Raw genomic sequence first — 22,547 nt, forward strand, 5'->3', positions numbered from 1 at the left:
GAAACAAAGAAAAAAAATAATAATAATAATTAGACTTTAGTACATAAAACCAAGCATAAGAAAAATGAGAGGAAACAAAAAATTGAGCAACCAAAAAAACAAAAACACAAAACTGAGGTTTAAGAGAAGAATGAGAATTATAGGTAAAGAATTGAGAGTCACTTGCTCATCATTATTCCACAATCATAAATGACCATGACAGAGCTGTGGAGTTACAGTTGACCTATTTTTGAATACACATTACTTGTATATTCAGGAGAACTCAACATATGTTTAAGTTGTAATAAAAATTCAGAAAAGGTTCCTATTAATTGAAAAAATAGATGAAACCATTCTTTAAGAGGTTCCTCTGCATATTATGATAAGCTGCTTGTATTGTTTCATATCTAATAATGTATTGTTTCTACGCGAGTGCCTAGAATCTGCCATTAGTATGTTCTAGTTCGGTAAGAAAGCTCTCAGTTTATATTAAAACTGCTTGCTGCCTGTTTTCTTTAAGATGACCATGTGAATGAAGCTGAAATATATACTACCACGATCATATACTATAAGCACTCACACTAGAGATGAGCTCTGCATTGCAGAGACAAGCCAAGTATCTAAATCCACAGATAACTTAAAAGAGGAATGTGGATCATAAACCACACTGCACTTTTACTGCTAAGACAAAAGTGAAAATTACAGTAAGGCACTGACTGACAAGAATAGAAAGCAGAACTGATTCAGTCATTTTGCTAGAGAAACTTGAAGATACACGTGTGCAAGTTAAGTTGGAAAGAGAAGTATTTTAAGTTTCAAACCTGTTTTACATCACTTGGTATGCTGTGAGTGGCAGTGAGAGACATCAGCTGCTGCCACAGTGAACAAACGGACAATTTTGATTGAAGAAAAGAAACACTGCAAATGAAGGAACATTTTTTTTTCTGAGCATAACTGCTGCTGCTTTTTGTCTTTTGGGCTGTACTCACACATACACAGCCTGTAAGCAGCATCACATTCAAATATTTAGGGTCACAACAGTAGTATATGTACTTAAAAGAAATAAAAGGTAAGATTATATGCCCTTTAAACATATAAAACACTACCTCTAGTGTAGTACTCCCTTAAGGAAAACACAGAACAATTAGCCACCCCTCTCATTAAAAAAGAGAGAGAGAGAGAAAATAAGAACACAGGTCAGTGAATCAAAGTACAATATATTTCTTCAGGAGGATATAGAGACACTGTTAGGCCCAGGTCAAAGCTTACAGATATATATAATTGGGTTCAAATTAAGGTTACTGATTTAACAAGTTTAGTTATCTGATTTTCCCTATAAATATCAACACTTAATTTATTGGCAGGAAAAAAAAAAAATCAAAAGCAGTAAGAAAGAAACTGCCAGAATTTACCCTTTAAGAAACAACTGACAGCAAATCACCAACCACAAAAAACATGGTAATCCTATGACACACCATTACTTTATTAAAGCATATGGCAATAAATAGCCTAAGATGATATCCAAAATAAAAGTTAAATAAATTACATAACACTTTGTTTAAGAAGGTAGGGATACTTCTAATGTATCGAAGAAATTTTCATATAAATGTTTGCTTTAAAAAGCTACATGGAAAATACTTCATTAAACGACAATGATGTTGGATAACTAAGTCTTTACTGTCATGAATTTCTATAGAGCTTATTCTTTTCAATGCACTATTCTATGTGCTGGCTCCCTTAAAATATTTGATCAACATTTTCAAGTGAAAATTTTAAGTCAGCAATATTTACATAAAAGCAGTGTCACAGAACAAAGAGTGGGCTAGGGAGTCAGAAAAACCTGGGTTCCAATCTCAATTCCTTCATTTACTGGTTGCATGATCATGGGCAAATTATTTAACCTCTCTGTGTCTCAATTTTCTCATCTGCAAATAGAAATGTTCTGTAAGAATGCTATAAATACTAGATGGTATGTCTTGGGCACATAATACGTGCTTAATAAAAAATTATTTCCCGTGCCTCTTTATGAAAATACCTTATTTTCTTGTACACCTAGTACAATTAAAGTCATACAATTCTATTTATGCCTGAGTTAAGTTTTTTAAAATTATCTCTGATCTCACCACAAACATCTTACTTTGAAAATAATGTTAAAGATTATTATTTATTTCCAAAAGGGAAGTATGCATATTGAACCAGAAATATGCAAATATCGAGTGGCATAACATCATAGTACAGGCTTCTGCTTGCAGATTACCATGTAGAAACACTGAAAGAAATGTTTAATGAAAATGGCACACTACAGGAGCTAAATTTTTAGATTTATTTACGTATTATTTATAAAGTTTATAAATAATTATTTATTTTAACTCAACAATAGACTCTTGATGCTATGTTTTTGAAGTCACATTTTTGAAGATAACTTTCTGAAGAAGCTGTGAATGCAATAACAGAAGTAATTATCATCTTCAATGGAGAAAAGGGTACAATAACTGATTTCTCTTTCATAATAAAATCTGCATTGAACAAACCTGAACCAATCAATCAGTTGTCTTTTTCCAGAATACAATTCTCTTGTGAAAAATACATCTAACAGACTTAAGCTTAATCTTAACTTCTCAGGACAAAAAAAGAAAAGAAAAGAACTGAAATAACAACTACTATGGAAAGGCAGAATATCTTCTGTGACTTGAACTGTAAGATTCAAAGATATAGCTACCCATATTAACAAAAGCTCTCTACCTATTACATTCACTTCCTGTCAGAAATATTTGTTCAACTTGAGCAGCAACAGAATGTCAGAAACAACAAATAGAAACATTAGTTATTTTTATATTAGTTCCACTTCTTTGTTTCTCTTAGAAACCAATACTTCAAATGATGTGAAGAAGATAAAAGAATATTTTACTACATGACAGTTAGTTAAGACTTTAGGAACCCAGGACCCTTTTTAAAAAATCATCCAGGGCAGTGTCCATTTATTATTAGTTTCTTAAGCTGGGGCCTAAAGACGCCATCTGAAATATTGGTATGAATTACCAAGAAAGTATCAGGTCTTTATGCTACCTTTGGTTCTTACCTGAAATTTTAATGTTTCTCTAAAAAGGCATTAAGGTTCCCTCCCGCCCAGTTCCAACTCAGAAATCTTAAAGTGGGCTGTATAGTCATGCTGTTAGTATGCATGGTTCTTTGTTTTTGTTCTAATTCCTTAACACTAATTTACCCCTTCAACCATTTCTCATATTATTTCCCTACATAAACCTTTGCTCCTACCCAACTGTCTCTTGCACCCAAGGCAAATAAAACTCCAACACTTTGCTTTTTCTGTTTTCCTAAAATACCTATCACCCTTTTACCCCTATAGGAGGCAGAGAAAGAGAAAGACACACGCACATACTTACTCACAACCGACCATTTACCTAATTAGTACTGCAAATCGGTTCTTGCTTCCTCTGTGAATCCTACCTCAACTGCTCCAGTTCACCGTTCTTCCTCAGCTTTTGACATTTTTAACCTATTCTAAGTTTCTGACACATCACATACACCCTGTGCTGTTAATTATCTTTTTACAAAGATATTTCTTCAATTCACCAATCAGACTATGAGCAAGTCAGGGGCAGATAAAATATCTTATTAATCTTTATATGCCCAGTCTCCACCAAAGTGCTTTGTACAGATATACTTGTTTTTGACTAGCAGGTAAGTTTTGAGACATGTAATGGACAAGAGAACAGTACATATAGTCATAGGAATAGGGGGTTATAAATATATGTCATTTATTAGAGAGAAGCAAGGGTACAACGGGAGGAGAAAGCCTGGTAGAAGGACTGTACATTTGCTACAGGGGGCAAGAGGAAGCCACCGTTGATTTTAACTTAAAAGTGAACAAAAAGCAAATTAATGCAGGGAAAACTTATGAAAGGTTCTGAAAGCCATAAATAGGAGACTGAATTTATGCTAGAGTGTCAAAAAGCCTAAAATAGAGACTATTAAGCAGTAGAAGGTTTTGAGGAGCAAAGTGATGTGGACCTGTCTTAGTGTATTCGGAAGAGGGGGATGTATACACTGTCCTGGCCAACAGAGCTGTTGAAGGAGACCTGGCCTCCAGGGCAGATCTAGTAACGGCATTTGGGACTCCACCAAGAATGAGTAGATTCAAGAGAACAGAATTTTCTTTACTTTTTCCTCCACACTATAATTTTTCATAATTTTATTGATTTATTAATTCATTCAAGCCAATAAAGGCATTTGAAAGTCATCATCAGACTTAAAATTTTACTTATTATCAATAAGAATGACTCCTAAAAAGGCCTGGAAGCCTGGATACAATAACATGGAATAGTTAATCGCTAATAGTAACTTCCCCTCACCAATACAATTTCCACCTTTTCTTCCTGTGGCTCCATTTCATTCCAGACATCTCCACTTAGTGACATTTAATGACCTATAGTATTTGCATATTACCTTATTTCATTCATCCTTTTGCTAAACCATAACCTCACTGAAATATCTCCTTGATTATTCTCATAGGCACTGCCTTGTATATCATCAAATTACCCTTGTGCTATGCAACCAACCTACTCATCCTGACACTTAAAAAAAACATCTGTTCCTTCTCCCTGTAATTCTGCTATAATTCTTTTTGCAGCTAAAATCAGTCCTGAGTCATCAACATGCCTCCAAGATACACTGATCTTGGAAAACATTAAAATGTTTTAATCCCAGCTATGCTCACAAGGCCAACTTTGAGCTAGAAAACGAGAAACTGTTTTCACTGTATCTAGCATAACTGCCACACCTGCTTGAAAAAGAATCCTGCAAATGAGATACTAACTTTTTCCTTCTGAACTACTCAGAGCACTGAAAATGCACAGGTGATTTGTTTATATACCCAACTTCCTACTAGCTGGTTCTTAAAGAAATAAAAGACTTCTAGTGACTGTTTCAAATTAATAACCACATAATACTTTTATCCAAATTACCCAAATCTTTTGTATATTATTAAGAAGTAATAAAGGTAAAAATAAAAAAGTATTTAATACAGAAGAAAAACAATAAGTAGGCTTAGCCCTTCAAAACAATGATGGCTAGGACAAATATATGACACAATAAACTTCAAACTGGGAAACTTCAGGAACAGAAAGAAAGATATTTCTTAACTATATCAGAAGATATTATAATTAGAAGCCTTTTAATATCTCAGAGATCTACAAGTATTCCTAATTCAAGAACTCTCAGCTCTTGCTATTAACAACTAAGAAATGTAAACACTCAACCATGACTAAATAAGCAGCAGAGGTGAGATTATAACTTTGAGCCCTCTTTATACTTCCATCCCTTTTTATGTAAACAAAGCACAGTGATTCTCTCCTTTGATCTCTGTGGTAAAACTACATTCCTTTGGTCAAGTCACTTAGTCCAGTCCGTCTTAACAAGTATTATGTAAATTTACAGGAATAATTTCAGCCTATTGTACAAGCAAAATTCAGAAGGACTCCAAGGACTATAATATATATGATAATAATGCAAGATAAATAGTAACTAATTACTTCAAAATACTATACATTGAAATAGTACTCCATAGGAGGCAATATAACTGCACTATTTGCTGTTTAACCTGGGACATATCACTTAGCCTTCTATGTCTTCCTGATTTGTAAAACTGTAAAAGTACTTACACTTCACAGATTGAGAATTAGAATAGTGCCTGGCACACAGTGCTCAACAAATGTTGGCTACAATATTTTTCTATGTGATAATGGTGCTAACTTTAAAAATTAAAAATGCAATTATGTAAAATTAAAAATGTAATTATAATATCTTCTGATATAGTTATAAAATATTCTTCTTTCTGTTCCCAAAATATCCCATTTTGAAGTTTATTGTATCATATAAAAATTTAAAATGTAATTGTTTTCTTGCTTTTGGTTTTAAATAAATAAATTATCCTGTTTTTCTTTTTCATGCTAGAAAGTTATCTAGCATGAAAAAAGTTGACAAAGGGAAAAAAGGTAAAAGTTCCAAAAAAGTTATCAACATGGTCATAACATATCATGATAAAATGAAAAAAAAAAAAATTCTTATACATTAGGGATACATTAAATGTTCTTTTATATTACTTGTTTCTCAATGTCTCAGCCCCTTTTGCACCCGCCCAATTTATTTTGAACAAAATTTCCATTAGATAATTGCTTTTATTGGCTAAGACTTAGAAAGTCAGATTTGATTCTAAAATACTGCAATCTATTGAGAAGAAATTCTGAATAATCAAACAACAAAATGTCATTTTTGTTTGTCCACATAGATTGTGGATAGTTTAGTTAAAGAGCATGTGTGTATGTGTATATGTATATGTTTATATATATATATATAAAATGTGTGTGTTTACTGTTAATATTTTGACAGTTATCAGACTTAAATCTTAGCAGAAAACTAGTGAAAAATTGTAAGTTATTTAACTGAGTCAAGTAAAATTACCTAAAAGTATTTTAATCAAAAACAACATACTATCTAAGCAGATGAATGACTATTTGTGTAGCTATTTTCTGGGTATCAGAAACAATCTGACCTGGTGACACTGCAGAAAGAATTTAACTATTACTTAAATATTTAACATATTTTAGTAAAACCATAAATATCCAAGTGGTACCTCAATGCTGACTTCTATTTGCAATGTTAAACTTAAATTTATAATAATCTCTCCAAATCTTATATTTCATTGCATTTAGTATAGTTGACGAGTTTCTTGAACTACACATGTGTCATTTTTATGTACAGGCAATTAATTCTATAGATAATGAAATTTTAGGATATGGAGAAGACAAATATTTAGCTCACAGTTTAGAAAAAACTATTTTAAGGGATTATTAGATTTACTTGAATATATTTCTTTATTCCTGTTTTAGAAAATCAAAGATCCCTCCTACCTACTCACTGCATTTATTTATGACAGATGTCACTTACTGCAGCAGTCTCCAAACTTCTGGTGCTCCAGTACCAACTTTAACACTTCCTAACACAAATTTTAGCAACATATATAAGTTTGTATTACCGAGAATCTATACTCAGAGTTTGTTACTGTTCTTTTGGGGGGTAGCAGGAGAGAACAGAAGGAAAATAATCAGGAGAATGGGTCTTAATTTGCTTACTGGTGGCTGTTTACAATGCACATGTTGTCAGAAGAGTCAACAAAAAGCAGCACTGGCCTAGAGCTTTTCTAACTGCCTGAATCACTGTTATGGGCCACTTGAAATAGGTCTTTACTGCTATGTCTGTATTTGGGATGGGGTGGGGTGGGTTGTTTTGTTTTTTTTTTTTTTTTTTTTTTTTTTTGTTGTTTTTTCGTGACCGGCACTCAGCCAGTGAGTGCACTGGTCAGTCCTATATAGGATCCGAACCCGCGGCGGGAGCGTCGCCGCGCTCCCAGCGCAGCACTCTACCAAGTGCGCCACGGGATCGGCCCGGTTGTTTTGTTTTTGAGACTTTATTAGTCAAGAGAATATTCTTTTATAACTGACTTTTTACTAGAAAAATGATTTTTCTCCTTTCTGTGAGAATAAAAGTAAAACATAACTTCTAGATGTCTAATATAAATCTAGATCAAAATCTGTGGCATTGCCAGACATATGATTTCAGCAACAACCCTTTTAGGTAAAATCTTTTATATTTACATGGTTATCAGTGCCTTTGAAATTCTAGTTAGAGAACTACGTCTTTTTAGAAGTAAAATATTGGCAAAACAACAACAACAAATACACAAAAAACCAAGGGGATAAGAAGTACCATCTTATTTCCTTTCACCAAAATAGGAGGTACACTGCGTTGTAAGTTACCTAAGTAGGCAAAGTATAGCATACCAGTCACTTTCGTATTTTTGAGAACTTTTCAAAGCTACAAGAAGGGAACTGTTTATTCTTTCTTGCTCCAACCTATGTTTAACAAGAACTCACCTTGATAATTGTGTAGAATATTTAAAAAGATACTAAATCATGCCAAAATAACTTCCAATATTTTCCTATAAAGTGACTAGCTCAAGAAAGATTGATAGTCATTGGAATCTGCAGCTAAGAAAAATGCTAACTTTCTTAATCCAAAAACAATTTGAGGGCTATATTTAAATTTTCTCACAATGATGTATGCAAAAAAAAAAAAAACCCTACATTTCAAATAAAGCTGCTGATGTTAATAATTTACAATCACAATCTTAAATTAGAAAATAAAATTAATTTATATTGCCACAAAGATATATTAACTCAAGATGTAATAAAGATTAAAAAATAAAGTTTTAAGGCAGTAAATACGTATGTAACTAGAACCAGAGCTTTTAAATGATAAATACTTAATAGTAAAAAGCACTTGACTTTCTAGACATTCTTCAATAAACATGTTAACAAATATTTACTCAGTGCTTTTAGTGCCAGGAACTAGACTAAATGCTGAGGATACAGCAGTGAACAAGACATAGCCCAGCCCTCATGAGGTTTATAGTCTTGTTGATAAATTTTCTAAGGACATGAAGATAAAGAATACTAAGACTGAAACATGTGTGACAACCTGCCTAAGTGTCACTCTGTCTTGGCAATAATGCTACCAAAAGAATCTGGACAGGAGAACCACCTTTTGAGAGTACTTTTTAGAGCCCCAGTCTGCAATTACTATAGGACTTGTTAGTTAACAATGTATGACTTTTAACATCCAGAAAATTACAGTGTGGACTCATTTGAGAGCCCAGCAGTGACCCTGAAGCACTGTCAGAAAATGTACAGGACAAGAAGTTGTCGTCAACTTAATAGCAACTGTGTGAAAGTAGGGAGACTCTTAGCTTCCATGAGTGTTTTTTGTTTTGAAGCTTCTTTTACTTCATGAATCTATTTCCAACAAAGGGATAACCACTTCATCCCTTATTACTGTACTATGAGACACTGAAAATTTGCCTCATCAATAACAATACTACAGAAAATTTAGCCATTATTCAATGAATGTCACATAGATCTAGATCTGATTACATTGCTTTCTCTCAAGTTCTCACCCACCTCAATTTCTAATTTTTTTTTTTTTTTTTTTGTCTTTTTCGTGACCGGTACTCAGCCAGTGAGCGCACTGGCCATTCCCATATAGGATCCGAACCCGTGGCGGGAGCGTCGCCGCACTCCCAGCTCCGCACTCTCCCGAGTGCACCACGGGCTCGGCCCCTAATTTTTTTTTTTAATCTAGGAGAGATCTTATATTTATTTCTTTCGCTATCCTCAAAATATATGAAATCACTTGGAAGACAGAACAGGTGTGGAAGGTGCCGTTCTGTTCTTCAGAATTAGGATTTTTGAGACAGAAAATAGCTTTACTTGGCGCCATAAAACATCTGAATTCATTTCTCATTTATCTCTTCCTATATTTTCCTCCTCCCCTCTCTCTTCCCAGCAACTATGACATTTCCTCTTTTTCTTCCCCTAACAAAGCCACTCTGAGGGCTATCACCAATTCAGGAGGAGGTAAGCTTCCTCATTCTCATCTGTATCATATAAATGTGGCATTATCCTGCCAGAAGCATATGGCAGCATTAGCTGGACAAAAGTCTGACTCTGAGAAAGTGTTTGCCAAATTGTGAGTTGTGACCCATTTTCCAATAAAGAAATTCATTTAATGAGTTGAGATCAGCATTAAAAGCCAAATCAACAGAAAAAGAAACAGAACAGAATGTTATTACACCTCTTTTGAATCTTCCATTTACACTGTAGCGTATAAATTTTTGGATTTGTACGTATGCTGGATCCTGATGGAAATACCTTTCTTATATACCTATAGCTTATGGGCAAAAGTTTGGAAGCCACCAATCTAGAACACTCAGTTTTAAGGACTGCATCTTTACGTAATGTAATTCTTCAGATACTTTAGACATTTAAAATATGGATGTTGGGCTAGCTCAACTGGTTAGAGTTTGGTGCTGATAAAATATGGATGTTAAATAGTTTCCTTTAGTAAAAATAGTGTGGATCTAATAAGCCCTATATTTTCTAAAAGATCGTCAGGCAGCAGACAAACCAAATCATTACCATCAGTTTTCCTAGCATATCTCAGTCTTTTCATAATCAAAAGATCCAAAATACATACTTTACCTTTAAGTTTAATTTACCCTAAAAATTATAACTGACTTTTTAACCATCTTAAAAATATTTTTAAAGTAACAAATAACAAACAATCTGATCTCAAAATACCTTAAAGGAAAAAATATTTTACTTTTTTTAAATAGAAAAAAGTCTGAAGGCGATGGTTTGATGAATTTTCAAATATAAACTCAAAAATGAAGAGGAAATAAATATTTCTCTGCATCTATTACATATGTGCATTAATACAAACACCAATGTTACATTTCCTTGGCTGTAAGGAGATTTTTTAAAATTCAAGTTCAGAAAGCTTACAGAGTATGTGACTATGACTAATGGCACTCCGTCACTCAGCAGGGGTGGAACCAGACTCTGCAGAAGGGAATACTTAGCTGTACTAACTGTAAAATAACTGCCTCAGAAAAAATAATCCCTAATAATGGTTATAGTCCTTACTTTTCACATATGATTACTGCATGGAATTCATATTTAAAGTACAGAAGACTTTTTTTAGCCTTTCTGTAGTGTCAAAGTAGAAACTTGGGTCTGACTCAGCCTCACAGCCTCCCACTTTTTGGGCTGTCAGAACTGGAAGAGGCAACTAATATGAAGCCCTTTCGGGAGGGACAGCCCTGTGGCCTTGAGTCTTTCCATAACAACCCCTTGGTTGATTAAAAGTGATGCTGACAGGCTTCAATCCTTCTTGGTTTTATGGATTCTGGCTGCCAAGCAGAGCCTCCAGGACTAGAAACGTATAATAATAGTGTTAAGATTTTTTACTAGACTGTGAAATGCTCTAGAAAACGACATAGAATAATAAGTATAAAATGTAAACTATTATTTACACATGAACATATCTACAAAAATAAAGTATGAATAATAGAATATATATATGTACACACACAATTAAGACAAAGGTGTTAGGCAAAGATATACAGAAATACCCAACCTCATATAAAGAATTTCCGAAAAACTTCCAGCAGCTTGAAAGCATATAAATAGAAATAAGCCAAAATTTTATTTTAATCCAAACTCCCCTTTTTTTTAAATTTCAGAGACTGCATATAAAGGTATAATGAAACATATCTTTTTCTTAATAAAACCTTAAATCACATACAGCCATGTACATTTAGAAACAACTCAATCTTAAGAAAGTCAAAAGAAGTTACGGTCTTGAATGAGGGTGAAATCTGCTTCATTTACAGCATAAAACAATAACTGGATATGTGAGGCAATTCCTTTCTTATGCTGTATTATAACTCATTATAAAATGATCAGTGTTTAGCTTACTATATTTTAGGATAAAAGAAGACAATAATCATGCATGTTTAAAATCAGGTTCTTCAATGTACCCCATAAGTATATACAATTATTATTATTATGTATCTATAAACAAAATCAAGTTCTTCAGATGACAACTTTCCCCTGAAAACTTAAAAAAAATTTTTAAAGGGTGAATTTTATTTTATTATTTAAATTTACTTTTTGAATTGAAACATAATTGGTTATACATATTTATGGGGTATAGAGTTGACTATCAGTATTTGTGTACAGTATGTGATGATCAAATCAATATTATTAGCATGTTCATCAATACAAATTATAACTATTCTTTGTGTCATTTACCCTATTACTCTGTAACCCTCCTCCCCCTCCCCCTTTCTCAGCTTTAGTAACTATAGGTCTGTTTTTTCCTCCTTGAAAGTTCAACACTTTATAATGTTCTCCCTCCCCTCCCCACTTCTCTCTCCTTCTCTCTCTCTGTCTCTCTCTCTCTCTCTCTCTCTCTCTCTATTTCACGTAACATAATTTTCTCCAAGCTCATCCATGTTGCTGTGAATAGCAGAATTTTATTCCTTTTTATGACTGAGTAGTACACCATTTTGCATATATACCACATTTTTCTTATCCAGTCATCTGTCAATGGACATATAGGTTGGTTCCATATCTTGGCTATTTTAAATAGAGCTGAAAACTTAAATTTTTATGTATTCAGTATCTTTTTGGTTAATAGAAAAACTTGGAAAAACATCTTATTCACTTTTTAATTTAAAAAAGGGTTGAAAATTAAGGGTTCTTCCTTTGGGGTCCTTGAATGTACTTCAGTGGGGTTCATGAAACCTCTGAAATGATAAGCAAAAGTGTGTATGTAAATTTTTCTAGGGAGAGGGTTCATAGTTTTCATAGGTTTCTGAAAAGGGTTAATAATGATCTGAAAGTAGAGTCACTGACTTGGGTAAAAATTATGTATAAAATGACTGAGCTTATTTGAAAAAAGAACCTTCCCCATGACTTACTGAAGATGTTAAGAGATAAAAATTATGCTGGAATAACTTCTAAAAAAAATGAAACATAAAACTAGCTTGAAGATGTACCAGTCTAAGACTATGCTGAAGTCTCATGTTTATACATATTTATGTCTTTATTTAGGGCTTGGACAGAAAACTAAAAGATGGGTAAATAATAGAAGAGTATGTATGCGTTCAGCTGTAAGGATGGTTGTAGTGATTTATATTATACACCAATAGTGCAGATATTTATTGGTGTGCTATAGCAAATTTCTGAACTCATCCAACATTTGTCCAAATATCTATTATCCTTTGTGTTTTTCTTTTTCTCTTTCTGACCTTTATAAAATGTAGCTCCTTTTTAGAAATGCAATTATAAAATATCTCTTTAGCAAACAGAGCTAAAGAGATCTAACATCAAGCCACCCATACTGAGGAACTTATTAAGTCCTGTGATGTTAATGAATGAGAATTCTCTTTCCTCAATGATCAAGTAAACAATTTCATATTCCGATTTATTAAAAAAAAAATCAACAACTAATATGTTCTTAGGAAAAGCAAAGCAGTCTCCATTTTTAACAGTTATATTTGACATCTATGACAGATAACATAGATATGATATCATTACAGTTAGTTTACTGGGAGAAAAATTAACATAACAAATACTAGCATTTCATGTTCACAAGAAGTCAGTTACAAGGCAAAGCAGGAAATAAACCTTAAATTTTTAGCTTAATCTCAGGCATTTAAACTATGGGTTTTTTTACTGTTCTTCAATTAACTTATAAGTATTCCAACTAGGTAGAGATTAGGCAGAGCCATAGGAATTATAAAAGAATGCCAACAATTATAAGAATAAGAAATCTTTTTACAGTGAAGGAGATAAACCTTTCCCATGGCAACATCAAAGGAAAAAGACAACCTAAAATAATGGACTTTTTTTCCTACACATTTGATTATAAAGGCATAAAGGATTTACACAGGATTGACCTTGTCACTGAGCTTGTTAGAAAAGACCAAGCTAAAGAAAATGTCATGTTAATAAGTCAGGTAAGTGATAGAGGAATTACCCTCACACATATATTGAGAGTATGCTTTTGAGACACACTGTAACGTATCCATATGCAAAAAGAATCTATCCTTCCCTAAATATATCAGATAAGCCTCTCACTTTTTAGTTATTTCAGTTCTAATAAAGAGAAACAGAATTTTCCAAACCACTGGATGGAAAAAAACTGAGCTGTCAGAAATGTTCCTGCTGAAACCTGTTAGGATTCTGGGCTATACCGCTGAGTTCAGTGAATGGGATAGTGAGGGAGGTTCATGAAGAGACTCTTGCCACCTCACCTCCACTCATTCCAGGGATATTAAAAATAGATAGGGGAAAAAAATGTACCTGAATGCTTGTCATTACTTAAGGAACCAGAAACTTCAGATCCTAATAAGGGACTTTTGAGAGTGTTTTGATTTAGGTTAAATTAATGGAGGTAATTTAAAGAGGTGCTGATTCTTTGGTAACTAAGAAGATTTTTCATTTAAGACTGTTGATATTGTAACTGAAAATTCTTAGTATCAAATAATCTTGGATGTCATATTCAGGCTCAGTCTACTCTGAAAACTTCTTTTATAAAGCATAAAAATATATGTCAAGTATGCAGGTGGAAAGAAGTTTAAACTTACAACCCTCAAATTAACAGGAGAAAAATAACTCATGAAGCCAAAAAACAAATATAAAGAAAAATCAGAAAACAAAATAAAAAAAAATCCACATAACAAATTTTACAGGCCTCCTCGAAAACAACAAAAAGTTAAAAAACAAAAAAAAGGATGATCTCAAACCTTCCCTTTTATTAACTGCCTTTAATGTTAATAATGTTCTTTCATTTCTTATAACAAAGCCTGCTTAGAATCAATTAATCAATCCTCAACTAATATTATGATAAAAACAATTTTTGAAGAAAGATTGAATGCTTTCCCCTCTAAGATTAGGAACAAGGCAAGGATGTCTACTCTCACCATTTCTATTCATCTCTGTAATGTAGGTTTTAGCTAGTGCAATAAAGAAAAAGCAATGAGTCATCCAGATCAGAAAGAAAGGAAAACTGTCTTTCTCAGTAGATGATATAATCATTTATGTAGAAAATCCTATGAAATCTATAAAAAAGATACTTGAACTGATAACTGAGTATAATAAGATTATAGGATTTAAAGTCAACACATAAGAAAATCATGTTTTTACATACTAGCAATGAACAATCAGAAATTGAAATTAAAAACGTTCATAATAGCATCAAAAAATAAAATATTTACAGATAAATTTGTTTTGAAAATGTGCAAGAACAATACACTGAAAACAACAAAATACTGCTGAGAGTCATTACAGATCTAAATAAATAGAAAGAGATGGGGTCTTCATGAATTGCAAAATTCAAGATTAAGATTTCAATTCTCAAATCGATCTATAGTTTCCACCTGATCCCAACTGAAATCCCAACAGGCATTTTTATAGAAATTAACAAGATGATTCTAAAAGTTCATATGAAAATTAAAGGAACCTAGATAAGCCAAAACAACTTAGAAAAAGAACAAAGTTGGAAGATTTATACACCTTGACTTCATGATTTATTATAAAGCTATGGTAATCAAACGTAGTGGGGTACTGGTGGAAGGACAGACACATAGGTCAATAGAACAGAATAAAGAGTCCAGAAATAGATTCACACATATATGATCAATTAATTGTCAACAGAGATGTAAAGGCAATTCAATGGTAGAAATAATATTCTTTTAATCACTTCAAAAATGGTTTTGGAACAACTGGACATTCACATTTTTTAAAAAAAAAGAACATCAATCCATACCTTGCATCTTGAACTACATACAAAAATTAACTCAAATGGAAATAAACCTAGATATAAACCTTAAAACTATAAAACTTCTAGAAGAATACACAGGAGAAAAATCTTTGTGACTTTAGGTTAGGCAAATATTTCTTAGATACAACACCAAAAGTATGAGTCATGAAAGAAAAACTAATAAACTAACTTCATCAATATTAAGAACTTCTGCTCTTTGAGGACACTGTTAAGAGAGTGAAAAGACAAGCCATAGCCGGGAGAAAATATTTGCAAATCACATATCTGATAAATGACTTATATCAAGAAGATATTTTAAAAATGCTCAAACTCAATAAAAAACGGCAAAATTTAAACATATTTCTCATTTAACAAGACATTTAGGTGGCAAATAAGCACATGAAAAAAAGGATCATTCATTATGGAAATGTAAATTAATACCACAGTGAAATACTACTACATACCTATGATAACGGCTAAACTGAAAAAGACTGACCATACCAAATGGGAATGAGGACATGGAGGAACTGGCGATCTCACACACTGCTATGCAAATGTAACATGGAACAACCATTTTGGAAAACAGTTTGGTAGTTTCACAACTACCATTTAATCCAGTCATTCCCCTCTTAGGTATTTACTCAAGAGAAAGGAAAGGATATGTCCATACAAAGACTTTCACACATATGTTCATAGCAGCTTTATATTTGTAATAGCCCAAAACTAGAAACATCCTAAATCTCTATCAACAGTTGAAAGGATAAACAAATTGTGCTATAGTCATATAATGGAATACCACTCGACATTAAAAAAGAACGAACTAGTGAAAAGTGCAACAAGTTGATGAATCTTAAAATGATGAGTTAAAAAGATGTGCAGGCACTCAAGTGGTTGGGAGGGAGAGAGGATCCATTTATATAAAGTTGTAGAAAATGCAAACTAATCTATAATGACACAAATCAGATCAGTGGTTGCCTGGGGACTGGAAGGGAAAAAGGAAAGGCGGGAGAGAGATATTTCAAAGGGGCATAAGGAAAATTGGGGGTGATGAATATGTTAATTATCTTGATTGTGGTGATAATTCCCCAAGTGTAAGCATGTCAAAATTGTAAACTTTAAATACGTACACTTTGTTGTATGAGTAAAGCTATTAGTTTTTTTTTAATGGCAAAAGGAATGATCTGAAAGACTAACCTGTGTAGCTCCAAATGAACTCTTCTAAGTTAATCAGAATTTAGTCAAAGTCAACGTCAACTTTACTATGGGCAAGAATATTAAAATAATCAATTCCTTTCAAAATCTGAATGACTTCTTCAGCAGAAATAACAGAAAAGCCAATGAAATTATTACTTCACATTCATAATATTCACATTCATAATATTTTTGATATGCTGATGGTTATTAGCAAGTTTTTAGTGGTTTCTGGACAAGTGAACTACATCCAGGAAAAGTACACTAACGTGATCAATCATACCTTGATTTGTGCAAACGGTCTTTCATAACCTCCAACATACAGAAGGCCAACATTCTGAGGAAGCAACCTACAAAGGGAAAAAAAGCATTACTTATAAAATACTATTCCTTATATGTAAGGTTATATAATTACCAAAATTTGTATAATAGATGCTGTTTAAAAAAAAAAAATCTATGTAATTACTGACTTTTGCACTATAAGACAGTAACCAGCAAAGGAATAATGCTTATATTTCAGAAAGTAATGGGTCAAATGTTGAGAATGAAAACTTACACGTAGAACACTCTTTAACACATTCTGACAAAATTACTACATAGTGTCTTTGGGAAAGAACAAAAAGAATTAAAGGAAGTGATATCTAAAAATTTATAAAGATTCAATTCAAGAAACACTCATCACATGTCTATACTACACACTACAGAAGATAATAAAAATCCAAATAATTCAGTCCTAAAATCTAACAGGAAAATCTGATACGTAAATAATTAAACCTAACAAAAGCTAGCTTCTGGTAAGTGGTATAATAAAGATATTCACCATTGGAAAGTAGTGGTAAGAGGTTCTTGCTATGAAGAGATCTGGAAAAGTTTGAATAGATGGGATTTGGACTTAGCCTTACACAGTAGGTAACACAAAGGAAGAAATTTAAATGAAGTCCTGAGGATACAGACGATTTGAGACAAAGAATAGACAAGTATGACTGAAATAAGGGATAATTTAGTTGGAGATAAGAATCCAAAGGAAGTTTGGAATAGACCATGAAGAATTTCAAATGCCATCTATTCATTTTGTGTGCAATATGGAGTTATATTTTTAAAAGATGTACTTATTTCTCATAAAACAATAAATGTATATGGAAATAAAAATCAAACCATATAGAGTACGTATAAAATAAAATAAAAATGATTACCTTCCCTGCATCATCCCTTCCTTTCTGTTTCCACTTTTAAGAGGTCTATCAATCTTGATTGCATTGAAACATTGTGAATGAAGAAATAGCATCATTAGATCTGTGTTTGTGGAATGTGTAGAGAAAAATTGGTAGTGGTACAGGGTATGGGAAGGACATAATCAAATATTCTTGTGTTTAATTAAGCTAAGTGTAGATATATCTCATCCTTCTTTTATCATAAATCTTTCCCTAATGGACATTGTGAATAAATAGACACAACCCCAGTCTCAACAGTATTGTACATAAAGAAAAAGAAAAAAAATTGTTTGTACTTCTTACCCAAAGCTACCAGGCCAAAACTCTTCGTCTGGACAGTAAAAATTAATAGACTTTTAAGGAAGGTAACAGAATTCTGATGGTCTCTAGAATAGCTGTAAATTCTATTGCATGAAACTGAGAATGAAACATTTGAGTAGTAATAAAGTAAAGAAAAAACCTGCAAACTCAAAACAATCAAATGAAAAATTTTCAATGTACCATACTGGTCTAATCACAGAAAATTAGAACGAAAGATTATTATCATAACCATCTCTTTGAAATTCATTTAGTGGCTTCAAAAACCTTACTTCAATGATTCCAGGATATCCACTTATTTGTAATTTAACTTCTCTGAAACTGGGATGCCTCTGATAATTGTGTTTTGTAATTGTCCTCAGGTGACAGCTGTGAGGTGGTTGTGTGATTACCCTCCATTGATATTGTCTAGTAAGACGACAAAAGCACTATCTCAAAACAATTTAGATTCTATGAAATAAGGTAGATATTCAGTCTCCCAGGAACACACTCTTTTCCCTACATTCTCTAAGGGCCTATTAAGCATTAAAGCCACTAAAAAAAATTAATAGCTGATGAACACTATCCTGAATTAAATCAACTTAGTAAAAAGCTTCATACATTTGGAATGTAAGTGATGATTTGTAGTAAAGCATTTAATATATTGTTGAAGGTTACAAACATGACTAAAGGCATTTACTAGATTCAATTAGAAAGCATAGGAAATGTCCGCACACCTCAACAGCGAAACGGAGAATTTCTTAGCTACTGTTCCACAAATAAGAAATTAATTTAACCAACAAAACTTTAAACTTTAAATCACTCACAAATCATTGCTGGTATCACAAATCTAATGTTAGTTATATACAGCAGTGATAATTCATTTCCTATATAACAAATGTTCACAGAAAGCTTGATAAACCCCCTTTAGAAGTAAGGAGAGTCACTGTTCATACAAATAGATGTTAGAAAAGGAAGAGAATGAAAGCTGGCTGACATTTAAAAATCAATATGCCTCTAATTACTATGCATATGCATTTCAGGAAGCTTGCCAATATACAATTTAGTGTGTCCCCTCCCTCCAACTTGCCTATCTAATAAACTACCTTTTTCAAAACAAAAAAGTTCTTATATATATCACTTAGATAGCACGTATACATATTTCACTTTAAAAATACTGTTCTTTCTTATTCATGTACCTATTAATCCTTAACACCTTCATTTGAGTGGGTTTTAATAAGTATCATAATTTAAAAGGCCTGCTATGCATAACATAATTAATACTTCGAGAACAAAAATTCCCCCTTTTAAAATGGAACATTTCTTTAACTGTTTTTAACTTTCAAAAATTATTTTGCCAAGTTGTATACATAATTATTGAAAAGTAACAGGCACCATTTTATCATGACAGGGTGCCTGTATACAATATAGCAATCACACATTTTAAATCCCCAGAGTAAGGGCATTAATTCAGCACTGACAAATGAATTTATATGTGTATTTTAAAATAGAAACCTTGATTTATTTAGTACCAAGTAATTGTTTTGCCTTTGAGTTAGGTGAACATTACCATAACCTTTACACAAATGCTAGCAACCACTAAAATATTTGCTTTCTGTAGTGTGGCTACCAAAGAGGATGGTTTTGGAAAGTAACAATGAAAAGGCACTATTGGAGAAAAAAATATATTACAGCTTTTGAAAAAGTAAAGATAAACAAGACTAATGCTCATTTTGCTTTCAATTTACCAGACACAAATATTAACAAATATCTATTCTGAGAAGAAAGTCCCAAAATTGTTTCCAGAAAAGTTTCTCATGTAAAAAAGTAAAATCTGTCAGGTAATAGAATAAACATGCATTTTCAAAACCGAATAGCTCATAAGTTAAAGAATAAATGTCAAAGTAAACTGGAGGATAAAGAATACTGTACTGTATTTTTACTATTCATTTCTTAACTATGGTAAGAGAACACAGTTTGTGTGGTAGTGATTTTCTAAATATTTGTTGCGATTTCTTTGTGCCCACCTAATACTAAACTAAAAGTTTCTATCTGTGCTTAAAAAGGATGTATGTTTTATATTTTGGGAGCTACAGTATTCTAAATATATTTAGTAAAGAGATTCATTCAAAAACAAAATAAAACCTAAAAAAACAGAATAAACATTATTTAAAAGAACCTCATTCACTATATACTGATGATATATCAGACACAGAAAAATTGCTTTAAATTTCAAATCAAAAGTTAAAAAAGGGAAAGGGGATCTTTCTAAAAATAAGCTAAATAACTCAAAATTAACTCTTGTGTCTAAAGCCATAACTACAATATCCATTATCATATACTTTTAAATTGTAACAAAATACCTTGAAACAATTTACAGTATCTTCCACACCGACTCAGATAAAATCCTACTTTTTATCCAGACAGCAAGTAACTCAAAGACCAGACTACATCCAATTTATATACTACTAAGGAAAAAAGAAAAAGAAAATAAAGACACTTAATACGGGGTCAACAGTGCCATTCTGAATTTAAGAAAATGCATATTACTGGGAAGTCCTACATTATTTTTTGAATCTTCTAGTAGTATGTAAATAAAAAAAGCATATGCCATAAAGCAAATTTCTAACAAAATAATTCAGATTACAGTCTTGGAACATAAATTTTAGCTAGAAATCAATAACATAAAAATAATCAGAAAATCCCTTTGTCTGAAAAGACAGATGTATACTTATAAATAACTCATAGGTGAGAGAGGAAATCCCAATTCAAATTTTAAAATATTTTGAATTGAGTAAGAAAATAACAATATATCAAAATTTGTGGGGTGTGGCTAAATCCAACTTAGTAATTTATAACCAAAAAATATATATATAAAAGAAGAAATGCTTTATACAAATTGATGAGTTAAGTATGTACCTCAAGAAACCAGAAAAATGACAGTAAATTAAACCCAAAGGAAAAAAAAGGAAAGAAATAACAATGAGCAAAAAACTCATGAAATAGAAAACATGGACTAGAGAGGATCAAAAACACTAAAAACTGTCTCTTTTAAAATAATAATTAAATTGATTCCTAATGAGACTGACAAAGAAAAAAGATTAAGATACAAATAATGAGAAGAAGGAATAAAAAAGGAAACACAGCCTAAATATACTAATAAACACCAAGAGGATATTATAAACACTTTTGTTCCAACAAGTTTCAAAATTCAGAATAGGAAAGTCCTAGAAAAATATACTAAAACTGAAGCAAGAATAAAAAAATCTTAGTTGTCTTACTATAAAACTTTTTAAATTATCCCCACAAAAAAGCAAAAGATCTATATGAATTCACCAGCAAATTCTACCAAATATTTAAAGAAAAGTTAATTCTAATCATACACAAATTTTTCCAGAAAATAAAAAAGAAATATTTCCCAATTCATTTTATAAAGTCAGCATAACTCTGACACCTGGATAAAAAAATGCAATGTTAATCAAGGGAAAATGAGGAGACAAGCCACAGACTGGAAGAAAATATTTGTAAAAGACATCTCTGAAAAAAGACTGTTATTCAAAATATACCAAAAACTTGTAAAACTCAACAATAAGAAAATAACCCAATTAAAAAATGAGCAAAAACCTGAACCAACACCTCACCAAAGAAGATATACAGAGAGCAAATAAGCACAGGAAAAGATGCTCAGCATCATATGTCATTAGGGAAATGCAAACTGAAACAACAATCAGGTACCACTACACACTTATGAAAATGGCCAAAATCCAGAACACTGAAAACACCAAATGGTAAAAATGTGGAGCAACAGGAACTCTCATTCATTGCTGGTGGAAATACAAAATAATATAGCTACTTCAGAAGACAGTTTGGTGGTTTCTTACAAAACTAAATATACTCTCTTACCATATGATCCAGCAATCACACTCCTTGTGGTATTTACCCAAAGGAATTGAAAACTTATGTCCATACAAAAACCTGCAAAAAGGTGTTTATAGTAGCTTTTTTCATAATTGCCTAATCTGGGAAGCAACCAAGGTGTCCTTCAGTAGGTAAATGGAAAAATAAACTGTGGTACATGCAGACAAATGGAATATTACTCAGAGCTAAAAAGAAGTAAGCTATGAAGCCATAAAAAGACATATAGGAAAGTTAAATGCATATTACTAAGTGAGAGAAGCCAATCTGAAAAGGCTACATATTATATGATTCCAACTATATGACATTCTGGAAAAGGCAAAACTATGGTGACAAGTAGAAAGATCAGTGAATGAAAGGTGAGGAAGAAAGGGACAAACAGGTGGAGCAGAATAAACATTATTTAAAAGAAACACAGACTGGATTAAGGAAATTTTTAGGGCAGCTAAGCTATTCTATATACTATAATGGTGAATATAATTAAGACATTATGGATTTTTATCCAAATCCATAGAACTACATAACACAGAAATTTTAGCCCTAATGTAAACTATGGACTTTAGTTAATAATGTATCAAAATTAGTTCATCAGTTGTAACAAATATACTATACTAATGCAAAATAACAACAGGGGAAACTGTAAGGTGAGGGAGAGAAAGTGTATGGGCACCCTCTGCACTTTCTGCTCAATTTTCTGTAAACATAAAAAGC

The 22,547-nt window shown here is 32.2% G+C and overlaps 1 protein-coding gene across 6 annotated transcripts in view; it reads right to left on the reverse strand.

The window, feature by feature from the left end:
- The window catches only part of RNGTT (RNA guanylyltransferase and 5'-phosphatase), a 303,195-nt gene that overhangs the window by 26,662 nt on the left and 253,986 nt on the right, over positions 1 to 22,547 (reverse strand). For 4 of the 6 annotated variants that reach the window (XM_063096565.1, XM_063096564.1, XM_063096563.1 and 1 more), the window contains one exon: positions 16,697 to 16,763. In XM_063096565.1, coding sequence (XP_062952635.1) covers positions 16,697 to 16,763 — 67 coding nt within the window. Of the gene's footprint in view, positions 1 to 12,140; positions 12,203 to 16,696; positions 16,764 to 22,547 lie in introns of those variants that run through there. The other 2 variants (XM_063096568.1, XM_063096567.1) reach the window with 1 other exon arrangement.

Source organism: Cynocephalus volans, chromosome 5 (genome assembly GCF_027409185.1).
Source record: "Cynocephalus volans isolate mCynVol1 chromosome 5, mCynVol1.pri, whole genome shotgun sequence".
NCBI lineage: Eukaryota > Metazoa > Chordata > Mammalia > Dermoptera > Cynocephalidae > Cynocephalus > Cynocephalus volans.